Raw genomic sequence first — 25213 nt, forward strand, 5'->3', positions numbered from 1 at the left:
CAGCAACTTTTGGTCAGGTAGCCCGACAAAGCGATGCGCTCAAGGAACGAAGGGAGCCTGTTACACAGCAATAACAAAGCTCCAGGTCTGATGATGGAGCTATGGAGCTTTTTGTGTCCAAGAGAGCTGCCTAATCCACGGAATAGTGCAGTGGCAGGAACGGTGCAGCCATGGAACCGTCGGTGCCTCCTGCCTTGAGCTTGTCACACAGTTTGGCCAATGACGTGCTTGCGAAAGATGGGGTTGGCCACCAAGCACTGATGTAAGTGACGGCCGAGTTTCCGCATGAGTGGTGAGCCGATGATATACTCCTAGGTAGTAGCTTATAAGTGACCAGCACCGGCACTGACCAGCTCTGTGCTGCCTTGACAATTCTTGTTACCCCAACGGAAGAAGCACTCGTTCAAAAGCCCGGTTCAACTGCACTCGACGTTGCGTGATTGGGACTTTCCCCATCCCGGCTGTCGACTATATCCAGATTGCAGCAAACCGCCAGTTGGACCGTGGCCAACAAACATCACCGATTGAGAGTGACCCCAGGATTCGGGAACACTCTGCCGCTAGCCACACCAGGTGCAACCATTCCACCGGGCAAGTCATGAGCTCTGAGCGCCTGCTCCACGGCGGCTGCCTATGCGGCCGCAACCGGTACATCGTGGAAGTCCCCCACGACGCAGCCCAATCCGCGAAAGTGGTATTCAGCTCACATCCATCGCACCGTAAGGAAACCAAACTCCCACCGGAACTGTCTTACTAAACCCCTTACCTATTTACGCCCCTCTCCAAACCACCCAAACCTTCCCTCCCCTCCCTATCCCAAACTGATGCTTATTGCTAACCCCCCATTCCCCCCCAAAAAAACCAGGTTCCTCCCTCGCCACCCCGCTGCCAGCCTACCTCCGCGTGCCGCTGGCATGGTACCACAGCGCGACGGTGCCGCTGCAGGCGGACGAGACGCGCGCGCAGATCCGGCGCGTGTGGTCGTCGCTCTTGCCTCTGCCGCGCACGCGCACGCGCACGCGCAGCACGCATCCCCACCACGCGCAGACCGACCCTGCGGCGGCGGCAGCGCACTACTACACGGCGCAGCGCCACTTCTGCGGCTTCTGCGGCACGCCGCTGGCCTACTGGAGCGAGGCGCCGCGCGGCGAGGCCGATTTCATCCAGCTCGCGCTGGGCAGCCTGTCGCCGCGGGACCTGGTCGATCTGGAGGAGCTCGGGGTGGTGCCTGGTTCGGAGGGGGAGGAGGGGGAGGATGAAGAGGATGATGATGATGATCATAGTGAGGAGGGGAGGGATGTGCAGATGGCGGGGACGGCGACAGGGTCAGGGGAGGAAGGATTAACGACGCAGGGTGTTACTGCTGCTGAGGTAATCCGCGGGACGGTGGGCGCGGTGCCATGGTTTGATGCGCTCACCGAGGGCAGCAGGCTGGGGACGCTCCGCAGGGCGAAAGGCAAGGGGGCCAACAGGTCGGGCACGGTGAGGGTGGAGTGGGAGATCGTCGAGTGGACTGAGGACGACGCCGCTGAGAGCCCACGGAAGCGGAAGATTGAGGACGTGGAAGGCGCAGTGGCGGTTGGCGATGTGGAGCAAGTGTAGACACAAAGGGGACCGCATCTGTTTAGGAGCTGCGGAACACTCGATGTCGACATCCTGTCAGGTCTATGTTTCTGAGCCATCTTTCCCCGCGCGGCGTTAAGTTAGATGCAAGGAAATGTCCCTAAGCATGCTTGGATCTGGTCGAGGCCGGTTTAGACCCAGCATAATTTTGTCATCCCCGTCTGCCAAAAAAAGTGCTCGAGGAGGCACCCAGCGTCCTGGTAGATGTTGCTGCTCCGCGCACCGCTAATCATCCAGTCATGGAAAGCACCAATCCCAGGAGAGCAGCCGAGACCTACAGGAATGGATGCATGCGGAGAAGCCGAATCGTCTTTGGGAAGCTGCTCTAAGCAACCGGAGCAACTCGCCGCCGGATCGTTGGATATGGCAAATGTTCCGAGGCGGGAGGTTGTCGGATGACCAGACGCCCTCGACCGCCTCGTTGGCTTGGGCCCAGAGGCAACACCGCATGGGAGGCTAACGGAAGAAGGCAAGAGCCCTGCGCCGTGATGCCTTGGTAGACAGCCATGTCTGGCGTACTGGCAGGCGGCCAAGCGGTTTGGCGGCTGGAGGGGTCAGATGGCCCAACGAGCCTGAGCGCAAGGTCGGCAACTGCAGGACGTTGAGCTGGAACACCCCCACCTCGCTTATTGTGTGATTGATATCGCCTTGCTGAGAGCCCAGGTAAACGAATCTGTCCCCGCCCCATCTCACGAGAGCCGTTTCTCTATCGATTTCGTCGTTATCTCCGTGGAGGATGGCAAGGCCTCTGGTTCGGCAGAAGCTCTAGCTAAGCTAGAAAGCCCGTCCTATCCGGGCATGTGCCAACGGCGCACGACGACGTAGCCAAGCTCAAGGTTGCCTCCGACCCGGCGAGGGAGGGTAGGCGAGGTTGCTTGTGTCGGGACAGAGACCGACGCAGAAGGTGCGCAGCAAACTCGGAACTGGGCGAGGTCATGCGGCGCGTCCAGCGGCGTCCCATTTTCGAGCTGCCTCCTCCGGCCAGCTTCTGGCACCGGCAATGTAGCGCACGTTCGCGCAGGTGATAATGGGTTGTGGTGAGCCGGATGAGAGACGAGCCGACGGGCAAGGCAACAACTGCCGGAACTTCGTTGCCATGGTCACGGCGGCGCAAGAACTCCGCGTCTTACAGCTCATCCCGTGTGAAGGCTGTCAGACAATTCGGGACATCCAGCCGGGTTTGCCGACTTCGCATGGCAAGGCATTAAAATGCTCGTCATAAATCGTCGACATTCGCACAACACCCGAGACGGAGACGGGAGGGCTCGCCGAAAGCGTGATCAACAGCCCGTCCGATCCAAGGCATTCGGGGGTCGCGACGAGTCGTGAATCGTCCAGTCGCCCGAGGTTTAGCCGCCGGCAAAGGCGCGGGTGAAGAGGCTCATCTCGGCGCGGGCGGTGTCGTGCCGCAGCGACCGAGCCGCGCTGCGTCGACGCCCCCTCCCGTGACCACGTCTTCCCTAGTCCCACGCCCGCTTCTGCCGAGGTTTAGCCAGGCGGGTTGCCCGCTTGGTGTTTCGCGGGCCGCGCTTCCGCGAGACGACTGTCAAGGTGGGGAGCGGGCGGCGGGAGACCGCGTCTGGTGCGGATTGCGGCGTGGAATCTGGTGTGTTTGCGAACAGTGCCTCGCTCACAGGAAGGAAAAGTAAAGCTTCCTGAATTACTAGCGGAGGAAACGTCGTGCCTTATATAAGCTGCCAGGTGCCTGGGTTGCCACGTCGTCCCACGCCGTCGGAGGCTCTCAGGTGGCTTCTGTTCCAGAACGCGGGCGCTTTCTGTTTCGGGATTTTCTGTGCTGCTTCCGGGGCCCGGCCCTGCAGTGTTTATCCCGTTTGTCCCGTTGTCGGTTGGCGGGGCCAGGGCTGGTGGGCACCCTTGGACCCCTGGCGCCCCACCCTGGCGCCCCCCTCGCCAAGGGCCAATCTACCCCGCGGTGGGGGTTCCCGGGTTGGTTGCTGGGGCCCCCGGCAGCCCCGAATCGCCCATGTTGTGCGCATTTCCCAGCCTATGCCTAGCTTTTTCTCGGTGTCTACGGTCCGAAACACGCACGCGGGAGCGGGAGAATGGGGGGAACAATAATGGCGTCAAACGGCCGTGATGGATCCTGTGCGCATATATAAGGTGGGACAGGGCCTGGGGTTCCCGGCTCGCCTCTCGGCCGTTGGGCAAGGTCATCCTGTGTCCTGTTTCTCTTCAACATCCTCCTCCTCCGCTTTCTCCTTTTACCCCCATCCCCATTAGACAGCGTCTTGAAACGCCGCCGCAACAGACAGCTCGCCCACCATGTCTCTCCCCAAGGACTTCAAGTGGGGGTTCGCCACTGCCGCGTGAGTCTAGTCGCGTCTTAGGACCGTTCTGAACGTGTGCATATTTCGACTGACCCCGCGGCTTCAGGTACCAGATTGAGGGCTCGGCCACCGAGGATGGCCGTGGCCCGTCCATCTGGGACACCTTTTGCGCCATCCCCGGCAAGATTGCCGACGGCAGCTCCGGCGCGGTGGCCTGCGACTCGTACAGGCGCACCAAGGAGGACATCGAGCTGCTCAAGTCGCTGGGGGCCACGGCCTACCGCTTCTCCATCTCGTGGTCGCGCATCATCCCGCTCGGCGGTCGCAACGACCCCATCAACCAGAAGGGCATCGACCACTACGTCAAGTTCGTCGACGACCTCCTGGAGGCCGGCATCGAGCCCTTCATCACGCTCTTCCACTGGGACCTGCCGGACGCGCTGGACAAGCGCTACGGCGGCCTGTTGAACAAGGAGGAGTTCTCGGCCGACTTCGAGAACTACGCGCGCATCATGTTCAAGGCGATCCCCAAGTGCAAGCACTGGATCACGTTCAACGAGCCGTGGTGCTCGTCCATCCTGGGCTACAACAGCGGCTATTTCGCGCCCGGCCGCACGTCGGACCGCAGCAAGTCGCCGGTGGGCGACAGCGCGCGCGAGCCGTGGATTGTCGGCCACAACATCCTGATCGCGCACGGCAAGGCGGTCAAGGCGTACCGCGACGACTTCAAGCCGACGCAGGGCGGCGAGATCGGCATCACGCTCAACGGCGACGCCACGCTGCCGTGGGACCCGGAGGACCCGGCTGACGTGGAGGCGTGCGACCGCAAGATCGAGTTCGCCATCTCGTGGTTCGCCGATCCCATCTACTTCGGCCATTACCCGGAGTCGATGCGCAAGCAGCTCGGCGACCGGCTGCCGACCTTCACGCCGGAAGAGGTGGCGCTCGTCAAGGGCTCCAACGACTTCTACGGCATGAACCACTACACGGCCAACTACATCAAGCACAAGAAGGGCGTGCCGCCCGAGGACGACTTCCTGGGCAACCTCGAGACGCTCTTCTACAACAAGCACGGCGACTGCATCGGGCCCGAGACGCAGTCCTTCTGGCTGCGGCCGCACGCGCAGGGCTTCCGCGACCTGCTCAACTGGCTCAGCAAGCGGTACGGCTACCCCAAGATCTACGTGACGGAGAACGGCACGTCGGTCAAGGGCGAGAACGACATGCCGCTCGAGCAGATCGTCGAGGACGACTTCCGCGTCAAGTACTTCCACGACTACGTGCACGCCATGGCCCGCGCCTCGGCCGAGGACGGCGTCAACGTGCGCGCCTACCTCGCCTGGTCGCTCATGGACAACTTCGAGTGGGCCGAGGGCTACGAGACCCGCTTCGGCGTCACCTACGTCGACTACGCCAACGACCAGAAGCGCTACCCCAAGAAGAGCGCCAGGAGCCTCAAGCCCCTGTTTGACAGCCTGATCAAGAAGGACTAGACGGTGTTTTCTGCTGACGGAGTAGTTAGGACTGGGAGTTGGACGAACGAAGGGGGGGATTTCTGGATTTTGCATACCACCTGCTGGTTGAGCCCAGGAGCGTGTAGTTACCTTACCGTCATGACAGTTATGACTTTGCGATGAATGCTGGAATTCAGCGTTGCTTTCTCTGCTCTGATGTCGGCGGTCTCCTGCTTGTGAAAAAACCTGGAAGGTTGACGTGCATCTATCAGGAAACCACAGATAAGACAGGGTCACCGAACCAACCTTGAGAGTGAGACAGAGTAGAAATATGCCAAAAAAAAAAAAAAAATAAAAAATAAAAAAAAAATAAACAAATAAATAAATAAAATAAAAAAATAACGGCCCTGTCCTTGGCTAGGTGCGAGAGGGGAAGGGTTGGCTACGAAACCTGCCGGGGGAAGGCTCCAAGTCAACCTGGGGATCGAACGCTCGACAGGACCTCGGGCAGGGCAAGTGTTTCCTGTGATGGAGAGTGGCAGGACAAGGACTTTTTAGGTCACCGCGCTTCCCCCGCTACGCCCAGCGACTGGGGAAGCTGGTGGCAGTAAGAACTTGCGTGGTGATTTATTTAGTGCTGGCGTGTGAGAGAGTGTAGGAGACTGTGGGAGAGTGTAGGAGACTGTGGGAGAGTGTAGGAGAGTGTGGGAGCGTGCAGGACAGGGTGCATAGGTGGTGATTGTGTTTACACGCCAGGGAAGTCGCACAGTGTCCAGAAGTGGCGGAAGAGCAACCAGAGCCTGCCAGTGTGGGGTTCACAGGCCAGTGTGGGGTGCACACAGCACACTGTAAGGCCCCAGTGTGAACTTGTGGGGAAATGTGGGGAAATGAGGACTTATCGCTGATGGCTAAGGAGGTCCCGCCAAGACTACCTTAGCGCGCCAGGGGGGGGTGGCAAAATGGTCTTGGTTACCGTCTTGTAGCGTCAAGATATTTCGCCTGGAAAATAGACGCCTACCGGTCTCGGGTTCAAAATGTCTTATCAAGAAAATGATTTTCAACTAAGAGGATTAATTCAAATAGAATAGGAATTTAAAGAGTAAAAATATCTTACAATAAAAGTAGTCTTTTATTAATAGGACTATTTTAAATAGATATTAATATTAGTAATTAAAGATTATCTTTAATAATAAAAAGAAACTTAGAATTTAAAATAATTTTAACTAATTTAAAATCAATTTTTAAATAGAAAATTAACTTTTAGTTAAAAGATTATCTTTTAAAATTTTATTATCTATATATAAAAGTAAATTTCCTTATTTATTCTAGACCTTCTACTCCTCTTTCTTACTTCTTTTCTCCCTTTTTCTCTTTCTCTTTTGTACTTACCTCTCTTCTCCTCTCCTTTCTTCTTTCTTTTCTTTTTTTTTAGTTGAAAAAACTAGACTCTACGAGGAATCGAACTCAAAGCTTATACATTACAAGCTTACGGATTTACCATTATACTACGAGACTACGAGACTACGATTTTACAGTTGTACCTTAGTTTGAATTTCACACTTATCTAGGAGGCTTAAGCTAAGGACTATAGGTTAGAGAATAAAAAAAGTAAAAGCAATTTTCTAAATAGAAAATCATTTTCAAAGAAAATAATCTTTAAAGTAGAAAATCATTTTAAAAGAAAAAAATTTTAAAATAGAAAAAAAGCTTAACTTTAAAATCTTTCTATAGATATAAGATATATATATTAGAAAACTAGTATTGTTACACGCAGATGGTGCTCGGTGACCATCTAGCGGTAAACGTGTGAGGGTGAGAAAGATCAATGCCTCTCAGCCTCGTCAGCTGATGAGGCGGCACTCCTGAACACTAGTATGTGTCACAAAAGTATGTTGATGCAGTCTGCTGTTCTACGAAGGGGTTGCGGGCGAGGTTCCCTTTTTTAAGGGAACGCTCGTCACCCCTGACCGCGGTGCGGTCATGGGTGCCCTTGCCACAGTTGCGTGTGACAAGTATAAATATATAGTTTATCTAAGTAGTTCTTATACTATATAATAATTTTAGCTCTACGATAGTAGTAGTAACACTTTTTATAGTATAAAATATATTGTAAGCTAGAAAACTATTTTAGCTCTAGGAAACTATAACAGAGATCATTTTGCCACCCCCCCTAGCGCGCTAAGGTAATTTCGGCCAATTGTCGGCAATGTTTTTACAACATTTTTACGCAACCCCGATCGCCAAGGCGTTTTCGCTATCGCCAAGGGGTTTGCACTATCGCCACGGGTTAGCCACAGGTTAGTTCGCCGGGGGTGCGGGGGGCGGCGCCAGCCCCCCGCTAGTTAGGGTGAGGGTTATGGTTAGGGTGAGGGTCAAGGTTAGGGTGAGGGTTAACTTCGTTTTCTTTTTTTTCGATTTGGTTGAGGTTTCGTAAAGTTGTTGTAACGAGTCTTTGCGATTGTTCGTTGTTGATGTTGCTCGAAGTCGTCGCGGCCCCGTCGTGGCCCCGCTTACCCCGTGGCGATTGTAAATACTTGTAAGCGGCAGTCTCCGAAATTAGTCTTGGCGGGACCTCTTTAGCCATAACCGACTTATCCACCGGCTAGTACCTCAGTCGCCCAGGTGCTATCTGACTGAATGGACTTCGCGAGGGACATCATATGCGCTGCTTCAACTTCTTCTCGACTGGTTCATCGTACTTGCACCAATGCTTTCATGTCTTTGCAGGCTCAGCATTGAATGCCAAACCAAAAGGGATGTCGCAAGCCATCTTGACGGTGGACGGTATCGTTATCTCCCCCGGCCACCAGTTCCCTTCCCTTGCCGTTGGTGCTGCCTGGTGCGGTTAGGGATTGCGGGGAAGCCCCGGATCGGCGCCGCTTGCTGGCGCACCCCGAAACCTCGACCGAGGAATTGGAGATGGAGCCCGGAGACCCGGAACTGCAACGTCAAGCCAGCTCGGCCTCACGCTTGTTCCGCTCGCCTTGAGCTCGACGATGTAGACGACAAGGGTGTATACCGTATCCTTCCTAGTAAATTATACGCTGTGTAGTGTATATTTTTCCACATGTTCCCGCTGCTCCCATCTGAGACAAGGGACGCCGGGCTGCTTTTGTCCGCGCTGTGACGCTGACCTCGGTCCATGCCGCGGCTTCGATCGGCCCGAGACATCAGCTTCCTTGTTGCAACACCGCTTTCCCTCCTACACAATCCAACCCTTGAAGCTTCCTGACAATCCAACTTTCGAAGCTGCCGTGGTCCTCAGCCCGCGCCTCTCACCATCTTGCATCTGATCCCTTCACTGTGCTTCACAGCACAAGCCGCTCATCCACCTCGTGCACAGCGCCCTCGCAATCCTGAGGTGCCAGCTCTCACCTAGCCACTGCACCTACACCCAACTCCCTGATCCTCACCCATACATTATAAACCACCACCCCTTCCTCCTTCACCACCATGTCCAGCCCACCAACGCGCCTCAAACACCTCCTCAACCACCTCCATCCGCACTCCGCCTCCCCCTCCCCGAACAACCAGCCCCCGCACCTCTCCCCGCTCTCGCCGACGTACTTCCTCGAGCGCGCGGCGGCGATCGAGCCCCGCGCGCCGGCGGTGCAGCACGTCACCGCCAGCGGCTCGCATGTGCGCCGGTCCTATGCCGAGCTGGCCGACCGCGCCCGCGGACTGGCCTACTACCTGCGGCGGCGGGGCGGTGTGCGCCGCGTCGGCGTGCTGGCGCCCAACACGCCCGCCTTCCTGGAGTGCGTGTTCGGCGTGGTCGCCGCCGGCGCCGTGCTCGTGCCCGTCAATTACCGCCTCAAGGAGGACGATGTCGCGTATATCTTGCGCTTTGCGGAGGTCGATGCTGTGGTGGTGGATCGGGAGTTTGAGGGGCTTTTGGGGGCGTTTAGGCGGGAGGTAGGGGACCGGGTGGAGGTTATTGTTGATTGGGTAGGTGTCATTTTTCGTTTCGTTATACTGAGTTGGGTTGGATTTTTGGTGGTGATGCAGTGGCTGACGGCGGAAGGACACGGATGTCACCGAGGGCCCCTTGTGCGGCCCGTACAATGAGGCCATCCTTAAAGGCTTGGCCTACGACCGCGAGACGGGCGGCAGGGGGTGGGCGGGGCTGGTGTCGCAGACGGTGGCGGACGAGGACGACACGATCGCCATCCCGTTCACGTCCGGCACGACGTCAAAGCCCAAGGGCGTGGTCTACACGCACCGCGGCGCTTACCTAGCTGCGCTGGCCAACGTCGTCGAGTCCGGGCTGAACGTGCCCGACGGTAGGTGCAAGTATCTCTGGACGCTACCAATGTAAGTGGCCGGCCGCACTCGGCCGATTCCTTGCCAGCGGACCGTCTGCTAAACGAACCCCGAACCACAGGTTCCACGCCGTAGGCTGGACATTCCCCTGGTCCGTCTGCGCCGTCCGCGGCACTCACGTCTGCCTGCGCAAGATCGACTACCCGCTGATCTGGAAGCTTCTGAAGGAGGAGGGCATCACGCACTTCAACGCGGCGCCGACGGTGAACACGCTGCTGTGCGCGCACGAGGACGCCGCGGTGCTGCCGCGCCCCGTGCGTGTGACCGTGGCCGCCAGCCCGCCGACGGCGCACCTGCTCGAGCAGATGACGCGGCTCAACCTGGTGCCGGTGCACGTTTACGGCCTGACTGAGACGTACGGCCCCATCACGCGCGGCTACGTGCTGCCCGAGTGGGACGCGCTGCCCGGCGGCAGGCGCGACAAGTTCGCCCGCATGGCGCGCCAGGGCCACGGCTTCCTGACCAGCCTGCCGGCGCGCGTGATCAAGCCGGACCAGCCCGAGGGCGTGCTCGTCGACGTGGCCCGCGACGGCAAGGAGATAGGCGAGATCGTCTTCTCGGGCAACATCTGCTGCAAGGGCTACTACAAGGACCCGGAGGCGACGCGCAAGCTGTTCGCCGGCGGCGTGCTGCACTCGGGCGACCTGGCCGTGTGGCACCCCGACGGCAGCATCGAGATCCAAGACCGCGCAAAGGACATCATCATCTCCGGTGCGCACCCCCCTTCCCTTCCTTCCTTCCTCCCCTTTGCACTATCCACATCCTAGAAAAAAAAACAAAAAAAATGCCCACACTAACACCTCCCCCCCACCCTTTCGGGCGCGGTGAAAAACCAGGCGGCGAAAACATCTCCTCCGTGGCGCTCGAATCAATGCTCGCCGCGCACCCCGGCGTGCTCGAGGCGGGCGTGGTCGCCGTGCCCGACGCGCGCTGGGGGGAGCGGCCCAAGGCCTACGTGACGCCCAAGCCTACGAAGGAGGCCAAGGACGGAAGCAGCAGCCCGCCGCCGCCGCCGCCGCCGCTGCGGCCGCGCGACGTGCTGGACTGGGCGCGGGGCCGCGGCAGCGCCATCAGCGGCTTCATGGTGCCGCGCGAGGTCGAGGTGGTGCGCGAGCTGCCCAAGACCAGCACGGGCAAGATCCGGAAGAACGTGCTGCGCGAGTGGGCGAGGCATGGGACGCCCAAGGAGGTGCTTATTGCGGGGGCGGAGGGCGAGGGGAAAGGGGAGGGGAAGTGAGTGGGATGGTGGGGTGCGAGGGAGGTGGTGGGAAGGAGAAAGCGAAGTGTGTTTAGTGCTGGGGGAGTGGGGAAGGGAAGGACGCAGCGTTTATGCTGGATGGACGGAACTGCTCATGACAGCGGGTAGCGAACAATCTGTTGTATTTGTGTCCGCGCTGAGCGAGCGGGAGCTCTGGATTTAGGATACACCGAGGATATCTAAATCGTGTTGCGCTGCTAGTCTTGGGGCGGCAACACGGGAATGGAACACCATATCAGAGACTCGAGAAGAGCGATTGACCGCGGGGGAGAAGGGGAGGAGATGCCTAGACCACGGGGGTGCGAGGCCGAGGACAAGATCATGTACATACAGACCTCCCTAACCAACGCCAACAGAGGGCTTCTATTAAAACGCGACCCTGCAAGACCCAACCAAACCTGTTTAAACCTCATTCGAGGAAAAGAGCAGGGTGGAGAAGGAAATGGGTAACAAAATAAACATAGAAATGGTTATTGAACGCGAAGAGGCAGCCAGAAACAAATTGCAAAAAAACATCCAAGCCTAGCTGCGACTCGTTTCGATCGAGTGACCTCCGGGTTATGAGCCCGGCGCGCTAGCCGCTGCGCCACGCAGCTCTTTCTGGGCTTGTTGGTTGAGCAGGAACTGAGAACGGGCATGAGAAAGGCGAGGAGCTGTCGCGTGCGTGTAATTTTTTTCCCGTGTGTGCATGTGAGTGTGACTCATTCTGGCTTCCAAGTCATGGGTAGGACAAACGCAGTGGAGTGGGCGGGGCTCTCGGTGGATTGGGTGGATGTGCCGTGGGGATGATGCGATGGGATGGGCGCTCCCAGTGGGCTGGATCGTGCATGATGCAAGCAAGGGCAAGGGGGTCGTGCATCACGGAACGGAATGTCGGGTACTGTGTACATGTACCTCCACAGGAAGGAAGGTGAGAAAATGTTTGAGACTGGCGGGTTGCAAGCGCCCAATACGATGGGGTACACATTTTCATCCAAAACTGAAAGATACATCTCCAATAGCACCGCTTTGAGAACACCCCTTACTGGTCATGACCAGCAGCCAGCAACGCCATGCCAAGCTATGGTGAGAAGGCGCCGAACGGCAGCCTTGAAGCAATACATGTGAACATTAAGTGGGGGTATACAAATCTGCAAGGAATGTCATGACTGATACAGAGACCGATTGAAGGGTATAGAGTGCCAAGAGCAGGAAAAAGAGGTGAAGAAAAGCTCGGCCACCGGCTAGGCCGTAACCGCCGCAGGTGGTTTGGCGGGCAAAGAAGCAGGACCGTCGCGCGAGGCAGTCGCGGTGGTCGGGGAAGCAGGGGCAAGTTCCGGGTCAGGGATTTGGATGTCGAGCTGCAACGGTCAGCATAGCACGAGGACAGGTGCAATCAGCTACGCATGGAACGTACCGTCATGTACCCAGTCCGTCTCAGCGGGATGATCTTCGGGGGAATGACGCCCTCCTCCGAGCCAGCGGCCTTCTCCATGTCGGCATTCCACTGCTCGATCCATTGCTCCAGTCTCCGGAGACGCGCCTTGGCGGCCGAGAAACCGAGATCGTCCCAGATCCAACCAGTGGCCAGGCCCAGCACGTTGTCCAAGATATTCCGCCAGTCGTACGGGCTGAATATCGAAATGAGCTCGCGGTTCAGCTTGTCGATGATGCGGCGGAACTCTTGCTCCGACACCCCCGCTGGGTCCAGGATGTCGGGGTAGAGGTTGGAGAAGGTTGGCGCCAGGTCGCCTTCGAGGAGCCAGTCACGGCGCACCCTGATGATGCGCGTCGACGCGTACTCGGGAGAATCCACGGGAACGTGCGGATTCAGGTGCGGGTAGCACGGGTGTTGCGGACCCCATTCTTCCCCGTTGTCTGGCGGCTGGTCGGGGTCTCCCATGATTGACGAGTTGCTTGACGAGATGGCAGACCCGACGCCGGATAGCCGGGAAGCCGTCGAATGGCGCTGGTTGAGCACATCGGGCCCGCGCTCTAGGTCCGGGGGATATCCGTCCCCGGCGTCCTCGGGCGGCGCCATGATGGCCTTGCCTTTGCCCTTGTCCTCCCGCTTGCTCGACCCAGGCCTGAAGCTGAGCCCGATAGCGCCCTGCAGCTTCGTGAAGCTCGCGCCCCTGCTCCTAAACCTCCGGGCCTCGGGGACAACCAGATGGGTAGCCTGGCGGCTACTTGACGGGCCTGCCTCGGGCTCCTCGGCCGGCGAGGGTGTAGGGCTGACGCGCTTCTCGTCGTACGAATGGCGAAGAGAGGGTGGCAGGCTGACGCGCTGCTCGGCTCCGGCGTGGCGGTCAAGGTGAAGGCTGGCTCTGTTGGATACGGAACGGCGAGCCTGGCGCTGCTCGGAGATGGGCAGGAGCGGGTAGTCCCCAGCACCGCTGCCGATGTGATCGGTCGGGTCACCGGTGACGTCAAGCGTTGGGGGGGAGAGCGGGACCGGCGGCGGAGGCGGGGTAGACTGGCGCCGGGGCCTGCCGGCTGTGGTCGACGGGCCGAGACCTCGCGGAGTTGAGTTGGTGGGGTTCCAAAGACGGGCCGGGGCGAGATGTCGCAGAGGGAGCGGCTGCGCGGCGGTGCGGCGGGTGCGGAAGGGCGAGAGGAGGAACGAGTCGGGAGCGCCGCCGAGACCCCTTCCGAGACCCCTTCGTAGGAGACTGTTTCTGCGCGTCGGCTGGCCGGGCGCTACGGGCAAATGCGAAGCAGGAGCGAGTGGAGACTGCTGCGACGGCGATTGAGCTTTGCCCACTGCATCGAAAGGTGCGGTTGTTGCGCCGGGAGACCGGGGGTGGGCAGCTGCCGCTGCGGGTGAAGCCGTGGGGAAGATCAAGGCAGCGGCGGCCGCCAGGGACGGCCTCCGAGAAGATGGGAATTAGCCGTGGTGCCCCCCTTTTCTCCTTTTCCCGCCGCGTGTGGGCGGCGACCTAGTCGGCGACCGGCAAGCTGCTAAGAGCTTAGGTCCCGTCCCCCAGTACTTGCAAAAAATTAAAATTGCCCCGAAACCGCGTGCGCAGCACAAGGCTCCCTTTTCGTTTGCGGCGGCTCGAGATAGGCGCAAGTAGAAATTAAAACATTGCGGATTGGGATTGGACGTTCTCAAATTTGGCAGTACGGATTACATTGACTGCAGGAGTGTCTGCAGGTGCGGTCTTGATTGGGACGAACGGGGAAGCAGGTGTCGGGTTGGCAATCACTGAAGGGACTCGACCAACCCCTTGCAGCAGCTGTCAACTACAGCTGACGGCAGCTGTCTGATTCTTACTAGCCTCCAAGCTCAGCTCAGCCTGCTCTTCAACGTGAAGTTATCTGACCTCTCGCAAAAGCGTTCCATACCGCGTATGTGCAACAAGACCTGTGCCGCTTCGAAAGAGCCTCGACAATAATGTGTGAAAACTCCCATTTCTGTTGCATTCATTTTTCCGGCTCAACTACTTGACGGTGGGTACAGAAGTAGTTCCTCCGAAGTTGACGATTCTGGTAGCCAGCGCCTGCAGACATTATGCTCACATTCCTGGTGTACCCAAGGTAGGTACCGTAGGCTACCTTACCTCACACTGCGTTTCACGGGAAGCCCCAAGCCCACACCACTGAAGTTCAGCGCTGGAATGTGCTTGGCTACCACCGGGCCTTGGTGGTAATAGTTTCCTGTTTGGGAAGGAAGCCGCACGCCTTCGTGCTCTCAGCGCGGGGAAGCTTCGACGACCGCGCCGAGTCACGGAACCTTCCCCCTTCGCAGCCACGCACCCAAATGCATCCTCGCACTTTCTTCACCGCCGGCCATTCTTTCATGTTGGCAATATGTCCCGCTGCATTCTGGACGCATTAGTTTCTACTGGATTTGGAATTGATGAAGCAAGACAACACAGCTGAACCAGCGTGCGGCTGTTGATCTCGGGTTCTTCCATTACGTCACTGCTGCTGACCTCCTTGTGTTTGCGCTTTCGTCGTCCTCAGTTGCTGGCTGAGTCTCACTACCTGATACAACACCGCTGCAACGGTGTGCAGGTCCCCGTCTCTCGTGACTGCCATGGACGCGACGTCGAGACGAGACGCCGCTGGGCCGGCTGGTGGCAGGAGGCCGTCGCCAACTTCGGCCAGCAGGACCACAGGCATCCCTGAAGAACTGCAACGGGGCAGTCACTCCTCACATGATAGCACAACAACCCGACGCCGGTCGGCGGCTGGCACGTCTGGTTTCGACATGACGCCCCAACCTCTCTCTCGCCGCAGGTCCACTGCCGCCCTATCCGGCTCGGATACCGCGTCCGTGGATCGCCGTCGTCGCCGCCGCAGCTCGACCTTCTCGGCATACAGCTTCACGGAGGCCAAACAGGACCTGAAAGAGGAGATTCTTGATCCCGGCTTAGTCGTAAGCGTGGAGCGTCAGGAGACATCGTGGAAGTCGCGCCTCCCCATCATGTTCGCGGTTGTGCCCCCAGTCGCTGGCGTCATCTTTGAGGGTGGCGCAGCATTCTTCACTGACATCCTTCTGCTGGGCCTTGCTGCCATCTTCCTCCATTGGTCTGTCACGGCTCCATGGTGAGCTTTTCGTCCCTGCCGCTGGCCAAACACATAGGGACCAGGTACTCACCTCGTCCAGGAAATGGTACCATTCGGCTCAGCAGATCCGAGAAACGCAAGAAGCAGCAGCCGATGAGGCAGTACCCGAACCCGGCTCAGCGGCGGTCTGCGACTCGGAATCGTCCAGGGGCGCAAGCCCGTCGCCTGCGGAACAGCGGCACAAGGATGCGCGCAAGGTCGAGGCCGCGCTCCGCAAATTACGATCCCAGGAGATGACCGCCTTATTGACCTGTTTCCTCGCCCCTGCCGCAGCCGCCTACCTCCTCTACTTTATCCGACGAGGCCTGAGTCACCGCTCGGAGAGCCTCGTCTCGGAGTTCAATCTCACCATCTTCGTGCTCGCCGCCGAGATTCCCCCAACGTCGCACCTGATCAAGCTGATTCTGGCGCGCACATTGCACCTGCAGCGGGTCGTCCAATCGAGCTCGTACGGGGAGGTGCGCCTCACTCCCGAGCGGTACGACGAGCTGATCGCCCGGATCGAGGATCTCGAGGAGCGGGTGCTGCATGCGCAGCCCAACGACAAGTCGAACGGCCTCGCCGGCGGCGGGCACAATGCCAAGGTGCAGGAGGAGAGGGAGGCGGCCGTGGCGGCGCGACTGCACTCGAGCATCCTCCGAGACGTCCAGGCGTCGGTGCAACCCCAGATCGAAGCCCTCAACCGTGCGGTGCGCCGCTACGAGAAGAAAACCAGCATGGCGGAGCTCGAGACGGAGCGCCGGCTGAGGGACCTGCGCACCCGCGTCGACGACGCCATATCATTGGCGGCCGTGGTGGCGAGCCAGAACTCGGCCCGGCGCGGCCTCGTCGGCAGGCTGTTCTGTTGCGCGTGGTATCTTGCCATATGGCCGTGGGAGAAAACCTTTGAAGTTGCCATTTGGTTGCTGGGCAGGGGTCCGCACCGTATCCGCGCGCGGGACAACGGTGCTGTCACTGCCACTGCTAGCACTTGGGTTGCGCAGCCGGGCGCGCAGCGGCGGATCACCCTGGGGCCTGTGTCTACTCCGTCGCGGGCAAGGGCGATGGGGTGAATCGGAGTGCCCTACGTATGCTTCATGGTACTTGTGTGTTTTCCTTTCCCCTTGTCCGAGACAGCGGTACATCGCAAGCTTGGCGTGCGGGCAGATCTGAATCGCGAGCGAGTTTTTTTTCCTTTCCTTGTTTTGCTGCATCATGAATCTGAACTGGCTGCTCGGGAGCCCTTCTCGGGGACCGTGAGACGGGGGTCTTGCGGTGTCTCGGGCCTCTGGCATGCGTCCATCGGCGACTGACTGCACAGGAAGCCGAGCTGGTCTCCTTCCGTGCTGCCGGCTCGCTCCTTCATCTCCTCATCGGCTGAGTGGGGAAGGTGAAGCCGGGAGCTTCGGAGAGTAGGTTGGGATTGATACTTTTAGCTAGCTTGCACGAAGGACGAAGGCGGGTGCGCTTCTACATTGGTGTCGTCAATCTGATGTACCGTGTTTGTACCTGTGTCCTGACTCCCGGAGGGCCTGGACCTTCTGTACTTAATTCTACTTAATTCTATACTAGGTGTAGGGTAGACCCGCCTGGTTTCTTTTTCTTTCTTCTCTCCACTCTCTCTCTCTCTCTCCCCCCTCCCCTCTCTCTCTCTCTCTCTCTCTCTCTCGTCTTTCTTTTTTTTTCTTTTTTTTTTTTTTTTTTTTTTTTTTTTTTTTTTTTTTTTTGGCGACTTGCGGAAAAAGCAATGTCACCGCACAAGTTGCGGGTGTGGGATGTGCAAGTAATCCGTAGACTCGGCCTGATCTTGGGAATCCCAAATTCTTAACACAAAACGCACCATCATATGACGGCAGCCTGCTGGCTGTGTGGTACTCAGTGGACTCAGCAGCGAATCCTGACTCTCGGTCTGGCTGAGATGCTGCGTGGCCGGTTGAGGTCCGAGCCCATTGCATGCCGCAATATGTATACGCTATAAGTGTTTGTTTTGTTTGAATGCATTGGCCAGCTGGTTGTTTACTTGTTTACTTGCTGGACAAGAGAATGAAGGATGCGAAACAGGCCGGAGTTGTATTGTACGAGACGGTGTCGACATTCAGGTCTCAAACTCCACCTTGGTCGGCACGTGGTCGGGGGTCTGGCGCGGGTTTGGGTGAGGAGCGAGAGCAGGAGGACTCAGTGAGCCCTGTGTCATAGAACCGATGTAGGAAGAAAGATGAAGAAGATGCAGACGTTGGTGGTGAGTCGGTGCTCTGGAGGAAAGAGGACTAAGGGAAGTCCGATTGCCAAAGCGCTGCCTTCACAACCCGGGTGTCGAGGGGTGTGTTGTCGGTGTAAGTGCTGTGCTGAATCGGGAAGGAAGGGGATCAGCCGTCGGCCCAGAGAACTCAAGGCCTGGGTATGAACCCTTACGGCTTGCAGGGGCTGTGAGTGGGTCGCATGACGGGAGCTGGGTGACGACCAATACCCCACGGATTCGGGTCGTTCTTGGAAGGAGCTCCTCGGAGCCAGAAAGGGTCCTGTTCTTTCTCCTTCCCCCTTCCTTTCTCTTTCCTTTCTTCTTCTTCTTCTTCTTCTTTTATCTTTTTTCCCTTTTCCAAAAAGCATCTCTCTCTCGGACTATTGCCTCAGCGTTTACCAGCTACGGTATTTGCCTAAGGTACCACCATACCTTCAATGGCACTTGATTTGACCTCCAATCAACAACAGTTGTGCAAAGTTATGGCCGCTCATTGCTTTTACTTTTTTTCCCCGTCTGACCCCCCGTCTGACACGGCAATTCTCCAACCAAGAGGCTAATCACACCCGCAGGGCCGCACCGCAGATTGCGGGTCTGTCGTGGCAGCTCGTGCGCGAACAGGATTGGCCCTGTTACATCCCGCGTCTTGGCAAGATTCAGGGACCGACCTGATGGAGGTCAGCCTGGTCAGTGGCTCGGTAGTCAGCGTCAGGTCTGGACTTTCTTCGCCTGATTCACAATGACCCGCGAGTCACCCCAAGATTCTTGGACGCAGGCGGACTCGCTCGCAACCGCGCCACGGGTCGATCGCGTCCGGCGTGCTCGGAACTTGGTCACGTACTCCGTAGCCTGCGTCAACTTTGTCTCAGCCGGAAAATTGAGGAAAGTCCATCTCCGAGTTCTCTCACGGGTCGGAGGTAGGACTGGGAAGCGTGAGAGTCCGGCTACTTTCTTTTCTGCTGTCGCAGTATCTGTCAGAGGCCTGGGCGAGAGCTGTCATCGCCCGAGATGCAGCATGCAGGAACCCCAACTGGAATTGCAGGCTACTGCAGGCCGCACGCAGTCAAGGCGTGTTTGGAGGGCATGGCGCTGCCATTCAGCCCCCCTGTTGCGGGACCCGATCCAGCGCATCACAGGCCGCAGGCTGTCGGCCCCTGTCTCAGCTAACTATCGAACGCCTCTCATGCAGCGCAGAATCACACGTCGAGTCGTCGACCGAATCGTCGATCCGCTAACTAGTTAATCTCCCGCGGGATGCCGTCGTCCACTGGAGCGATGCCATGGCTTGGCCAGCGCACTGCGAGCCCAGACGCCCGCCCACCGCCTTCTGGGGGCCCGCGTAGCGCCCATTGGAGGGCCTTGACGTCGACAACGATCGATTGGCATCCGGACTTCTGCGTTGTCCTGGCCAAGCAGCTGCGAGCCCGGCCTCGACTGTTGTCGCTGGGGTCGTCCCCGACTCTCCCGTCCCGCACCTCTTCTTTATATGCTGGCCCGTCATGTAACACGTCTTGCCCGTGCCCGCTGCGGTGCACGACGGCACACGTCTCTTGGCTCATTCGCTTGAAAGTCCCTTCCTCATCCGTTTAATGGGTTGCTTTTGCTTGCCCGGAGTGCCGATCCCGGATTCACCGTCAAGTCCGCTCTAACACTCGCACTACTCCTTCGCCGCACCAGCGCCGGCTTTCGTACCGCACATTCGCTGTCTGGGCTGCGTGTCCCAAGATTATGCCTTGGTCGTTCGGTCGTATACGTCCGCTTTCAAACGGGTACGCCGGCTGAATCTGGGCTCGCCCGCGCCTTGTTCTCGTCCACGCTGCGACAATTCCTCCCGCAATGAGGCTCCTTCAACACCTACGATACAGAGGTGGACGGGTTTTGCTCTGTGCCTATGTCTTGTCTAGCCTCGCTGCCGCTGGAGCACTGAGTCAGGGGAAGAGACAGGAGACGAGCCCTGCTTTGAGCTCTCCCAGGCCGACGGCAACAGGCGATGGCCCGGGAACGACAGCTCTTGCGACGCCAACGACCGTGCTCGATACCGCTCTTATAACCAGCCAATCCAGCTCTCGCTATGCCTCGAGCACTTCCTCGTTCCCGAGCCCGACCGGCGAGGCGTTGTTCAACGGTCTGTGTTCCTTTGAAGCAAGACTGCTGCTGCGCCGGCATCGCGATTGACGAGTGGTAGCTACTACACTGCCAGAGGGGCAGCTCCCCCTCGAGCCCCAGATCACCCCTGGCTGGGCGGTCGCTGGCACCATCCTCCTCGGTACAGGCATCGTCCATGCGCTATGTGGCATCAGGGCGAAGCGAGTACACACCTTTTTCAGCACCGCCTTCCTCGCCAGCCTCGGGACGACAGTGCTGATCCTGTATCTCATGACCCCGCCCGTGAGCTCTGCCGTCCAGGGAGCTTTCGTGGTCGCCGCAGTTTGTACCGGGGCGGCGCTCGGCGGCCTGGCGGTTCTCTTCATAGACCTCGCCGAGTGTCTGGGCTGCCTTCTCGGCGGCTTCAGTTTCAGCATGTGGCTGCTGACCCTGCGCCCAGGCGCTCTCGTCCCTAGCGCCAGCGGCAAGGTGGTCTTCATTGCCGCATTTAGCCTGGCAGGCTTCTGCCTGTACTTCAGCCGCTGGACGCGCACGTACGGACTCATGGCCTGCACCTCCTTCTCAGGCGCAACAGCGACCGTTCTGGGCATCGACTGCTTCGGCCGCGCTGGGCTCAAAGAATTCTGGGCCTACATCTGGGCGCTGAACGACAAGTTGTTCCCCGAGGGTGCAGTCACATACCCACTGACGCGCGGCATCCGCGTCGAGCTTGCAGTCACCGTGCTGCTCTTCATCGTCGGCATCGTCTCGCAGCTCAAGCTGTGGCGGCTGATCAGGGATCGCCGCAACAAGAGCGGTGAAGACTCGAGCGATGAGGAGAGGGCCTTGCCGGACGAGGAGGAAAATATCGGGCGCCAGGTGGAGGAAGTGACCAGCCGCGAGCGTCGCGAGTGGGAACGCGTGTATGGGGACGGCGGGAGTGCCCCAGACGTGTCACACACCGAGGTTGACGACTCGGACAGCGTGCAGCACGAGGACCACAGCAAGCGGACTTCGGCCACCTCGTCGACTGAGATACAGTCTCCGGCTGACCTGCCGCCAGACGGGGAAGTGCCTGCCGAGCCTTCCGAGAAGAAGCCTGCGGAACAGGCAATCATGGCGAACGATGCGGACGACGGCAGGGTGATGGTCAGAGTTGTTCACGATGATGTGCCTGAGAAAGACGCGGCGGATAGGACTGCTGAACGAGAACAGGGTGGGGACGGCCCCGTTGAACCCTCGGTCGATTCAACTGCAAGGCGCAGTCCACATAACGTGCCTGGACCACAAGTCATCCCCCTCCCGTTCAAGATCCCCGTTTCTGGAGATGAGCGAGGTCGAGGCCGATCCTCCGTGGCTGGATCCGTCGACCTTGGGGATGGATCCTCTGTGGCCGCCGTTGCGGATGAGGAGGAGGGTGCTGAGGAACGCGCGCCGAGCGTCCAGGCTCAGGAGCCCGATCTTGAAGCCGAAAATCCAGCCAGGGCTGTGAGGGGCCAAGAAAGCTTCCGAAACGGCCTGGTTCAACAGTCTGCAGGAAACGGGCTAGAAGAGGACCAGGCCGGTGACAGGCGTGCATCGCCGATTCAACCAGCCAAGGTTTTGAGGGTCGACAGCGACTCCATCGTGGCCACCCTTGACGATGAGAGTGATCACGGGGACGCCGACACCGCCGTGCTCGACTCGTCTCCGCGGCTTCCTGAAGGCGAAGTACGAGGGGTTCTGGTCGAAGAAGTTCAGGAGGAGGCATGCATCGCAGGAGAGCAGCGGGCCTCGGCACCAGATGTCGGTGCGGTTGAGGGAGCAGGTACTACTGCGGAGCCTGCGGAACTAGGACAGCAAAACCAGGCGGCAATGGACGGGTCACGGCCATCCAGTCCCGAACCGGGACGTGCTATTGAAACTGAGAGCTCCAGGCAGGAGGACAAGAACGAGGCGGATGCCGACGGCCGTAATGTACCCCTGCACAAGAAAGGAGACGGCTCTTCCAAAGACACAGCATCGGCTGAATCGCTCCGCACCGTGGTCGCCCGTCTTACCAGACAGAATCTCCCACCAGCGCTGCCAGAGGTTGCGCTGATGTACCGGACCAACGAGTGGGCAAAGCACCTCAGCATCGCCGAGGTCCCAGAACTGGACACTCTACAGTCCCCGGAGCCGATCCCAGACACTGCGGTTGAAGACCCGGCGCATCTGGATGTCGTTGGGCTGCAGCAAACAGCAGAGAACGGTGCTCCTGCCCCGGCCGCCCCAAGAGCATCGAGCGCCATGTCCAGCTACGCGCACAACGCGGCTTCAAGGAGCACTTTGAGGACGTCGCTGTCTGGCTCCGAGATAGGGCTAGACACGCAGTCCGGGCAGAAGCCGGGTACCTTCCGCTCACCTTCCACGATACTAAAACGTCGTAGCCCAGTGGTTTTGGCTGAGCCCATTGCTGAGGAAGACTCCGCCTTGCCCGAGACTAATGACACACACGCAGGGCAGCCAACGGGCACCGCCCACCATCGCCACTCGGCATCCATCTCGACTCCTAACCTAGTGTCCGATGGCCCCGTACCGGGCGCAAACGCCTCCTCGAGGTTGCCGACCCTAATCGGCATGCGCGAGATGCTCCTCCGGTCGCGGGCCTCCGGCAGCTTCAGCGCCTTTAACAACGACGCCGTCAACATGCCCACCGACCCGTCTATCACCCGCCGCCCGCCTTCAGACGCTGGCAGCGTTCGCAACTACCCCATGCCCTCCGCCGACGCCCACCTCGACGATGTCCCTCTGTCCCAGCGCCGCGCCATGATGCGGCAAAGTAGCCTGTCTCTCGCCGGCGGGCCGCCTCCGGCCCCTGCCCTCCCGGTCCCCACCGCCGACTCCATAGCCTTCGACTCCCACCAGCCCGCCCGCCACAGGAACGTGCCGACCGAAGCCGTCCGCCAAGCCAAGCTCGCCAACTTCCGCAACAGCGTCGCCGCCGACCTCCGCACCACGCCCCTCGTCCCAAACCCCTCCACCGCCAAACGCCTCTCGTCCAGAATGCTCGGCCTCATGACTCCGGCAGCACGAGCATCCGCCTCCGCTTCCATGCCAAGCCTGCACACTACCACACCCGCAGCAACAACGCCGACGCCCGCCCGCGCATTCGCCACCCCCACGCCAGGCATCGCTCCAGCAGCGGCAACGGCAGCAGCGGGGGCGGCGGAGCGCGCCAACAGCAGGGGCGACGCGCTGCGCTCCATCGAGCTGCAGCGGAGCATCCTGCTGGGGCAGAAGGAGGCCGAGGCGGCGCGACGCCGCGCCGCGCTGGCCGAGCGCGAGCGCTTCCAGCGCGAGTTCGAGGAGCGCATGCGCAGCGGCGCGCTCATGGGCGCGCACCGCGACGCCATGAGGCGGTTGCAGGGAGCCGTGAAGGGGTGAGTTTTGCTCTGGAATGGCCTCCTTAAGGGAGGCTGCATGGTGTGGCCAGATAAGGAAGTGGAGCGGGTGGGTTGGAGAGGAGGGAGAAGGGGAATGTGGGGATGCTGTCTTGCCTGCCTAGGTAGTGGTAAGTCCTGATAAAATTCCAGTAGTAGTAGTACTATAGTATTAACGGACTTGGACCAGGCCAGCTGTGGACAGGGCACCGAGGGAGAAGGGAAGTAGTCTCAGGAGGAGAAAAGCAAGGCGGATTGGGATGCCGTGAATGGATGGTTAAGTCCGGTGGGTGAGTGGGCAAAGGGGGCAACTGGAGAGCGGAAAGGGGGAAGATGGATGAGCAAAAAGTTTCCTGGATGGATTTTCTTCTTCGTATACATTATTACTGCCCAGCGAGTACCTACCGCCGTAATAATAATGAGGGGACCTAGATCGGGCGCGGGGGATGCGAGAGTAAAATATAACTTCCTCTGAAGTATATACATACTAGTTCATTCCGATTACCTGCCCATCCACAGCAGATGATACGCATAGAATAGTATAGTGGATTTTCCAAGCACGATCTGAGTGTCTGCTAACGCCCATGACTCCAAGGGAGTCTGGAGATGATCGATTGAGCCCATTCGCAGGAAACGGGTTTGGACAGGACGTTACCAACCAGAACCAACCTCTTGTTTTGTTGTCCCAGCGCCTGGAGCGAGCAGCTGCTTTGCTACAGCACCTTAACACTCGCTCAAACACTCGCTCTTGTAGAGCTTGTGTCTGTTTCAAGTCCTTGCTTGATATATGGGTATAGGGCTATCCTGAGCCCATTGCGGATGGTCTGATCCAGCCACTTCACAGCCCTGATCCTCTGCCCTTCTCCAAGCTTTGTGTGCCTGAATGATCCAGAAGCCGTCAGCTTATCAGCCAGCGCCCATATGGCTTCGCTTCGCCACAACCACGCTGCGCTGAGCGAGCATTGGGGGCGGACAACACTAATGCAATGACAGACTCTGACCCTCGTTATGCGCAGCGGTAGTTAGTTATTATTTTATACAGACACCAGACAGACATACAAGAACCGAACAAGTCTGAACAGCCCCAACTAAGCGACACAACCGACCCCCCAGCCGTTGCAAAACGGTTCCCATCCCATTTCTTGCCAGCTGCCTGCGTCCTGGCTGCCATCCGTATCGAAACAAGTGCAGGGATATCATCCGGAATCAAGCAAGCTAAGAAAAGAGAGAATAAGAACAAGGATGATGAATGCCGGGCGGATGACGGGGGAAACTAGACACTCGAGAACGCCAATGCAATGCATATATATGCTCCGTGATAGATAAATGGGGAGAGGGAAAGAAAAAAGCGGAAAAAAAAAAAAAAAAAAAAAAAAAAAAAAAAAAAAAAAAAAAAAAAAAAAAAAAAAAAAAAAAAAAAAAAAAAAAACAAGGCATCGCGACGCTATGCCCGCCCAGCGCAAGACCGTTCCACACGGAAAAGGAAATATAGTCAAAGGCGTCCGTCCTCCGAGGTTGGGACAGAAAACAAAACACACCGCCTCCCGCCAGACAGACACCCGGCCGAGCCCGACAACAACCGTCATGGCATGGTATAGCATCCACCAACTCAACCGACCATCATGATGAAAAACAGCATCACCGCCTCTCCAAACCCCCCTTGTCACCACTTTCCGGCCGGTCGTCTCCCATCTTCCCTCCCTCCAACTCCGACGCCCGCCCGTCATGCGCCCGCTCCCCCCAGGCCGCATCACTCTGCCGCCTGCCGGCGCCAGCACCGTTATTACCACTCCCGTCGCCGTCCCGTCTCGTGGCCGTCGCCTTCCTTGCGCTCGACCCGCCGCCGCCGCTCTTATCTCCCCAACCACCACCACCACCACCACCAAATAACCCCGCCAGCCCCAGCGTCAGGCTCAGGCTTCTTGCCCTGCTCCTCAACCCGCCGCCACCACCACCACCACCACCACTACCACCGCCATGGTGATGAGAATTATGATTATGATTATCAG

The 25213-nt window shown here is 58.6% G+C and overlaps 2 protein-coding genes and 1 non-coding gene across 3 annotated transcripts; 2 read left to right on the forward strand and 1 right to left on the reverse strand.

The window, feature by feature from the left end:
• Positions 1-598: 598 nt before the first annotated feature.
• Positions 599-1602, forward strand: THITE_2055011 (uncharacterized protein; the record flags this gene model as incomplete). The annotated part of the gene is made up of 4 exons (XM_003655808.1): positions 599-719; positions 866-975; positions 1048-1299; positions 1354-1602. The coding sequence occupies 4 exons, from the start codon at positions 599-601 to the stop codon at positions 1600-1602; spliced, it is 732 nt and encodes a 243-aa protein (XP_003655856.1).
• Positions 1603-3668: 2066 nt separating this feature from the next.
• Positions 3669-24632, forward strand: THITE_2171046 (glycoside hydrolase family 1 protein). Its single transcript, XM_003655809.1, has 3 exons — positions 3669-3950; positions 4018-5581; positions 24583-24632. Exons 1-2 carry the CDS (start codon positions 3907-3909, stop codon positions 5402-5404), a joined length of 1431 nt encoding a protein of 476 aa, XP_003655857.1. The 5' UTR covers positions 3669-3906; the 3' UTR covers positions 5405-5581; positions 24583-24632.
• Positions 11470-11542, reverse strand: THITE_t118. Its single transcript has one exon. It is a non-coding gene; the product is annotated as a tRNA-Met (tRNA).
• Positions 24633-25213: the final 581 nt, after the last annotated feature.

This window comes from Thermothielavioides terrestris, chromosome 4, assembly GCF_000226115.1.
Source record: "Thermothielavioides terrestris NRRL 8126 chromosome 4, complete sequence".
NCBI classification, from domain to species: Eukaryota; Fungi; Ascomycota; class Sordariomycetes; order Sordariales; family Chaetomiaceae; genus Thermothielavioides; species Thermothielavioides terrestris.

What these genes read in the sequence shown, in the direction of transcription:
- THITE_2171046 (XM_003655809.1), top strand. Translation starts at nt 3,907, where the DNA reads ATGTCTCTCCCCAAGGACTTCAAGTGGGGGTTCGCCACTGCCGC. An exon ending in TGGGGGTTCGCCACTGCCGC is followed by an intron (nt 3,951 to 4,017) that starts GTGAGTCTAGTC and finishes CCGCGGCTTCAG; the next exon opens with GTACCAGATTGAGGGCTCGG.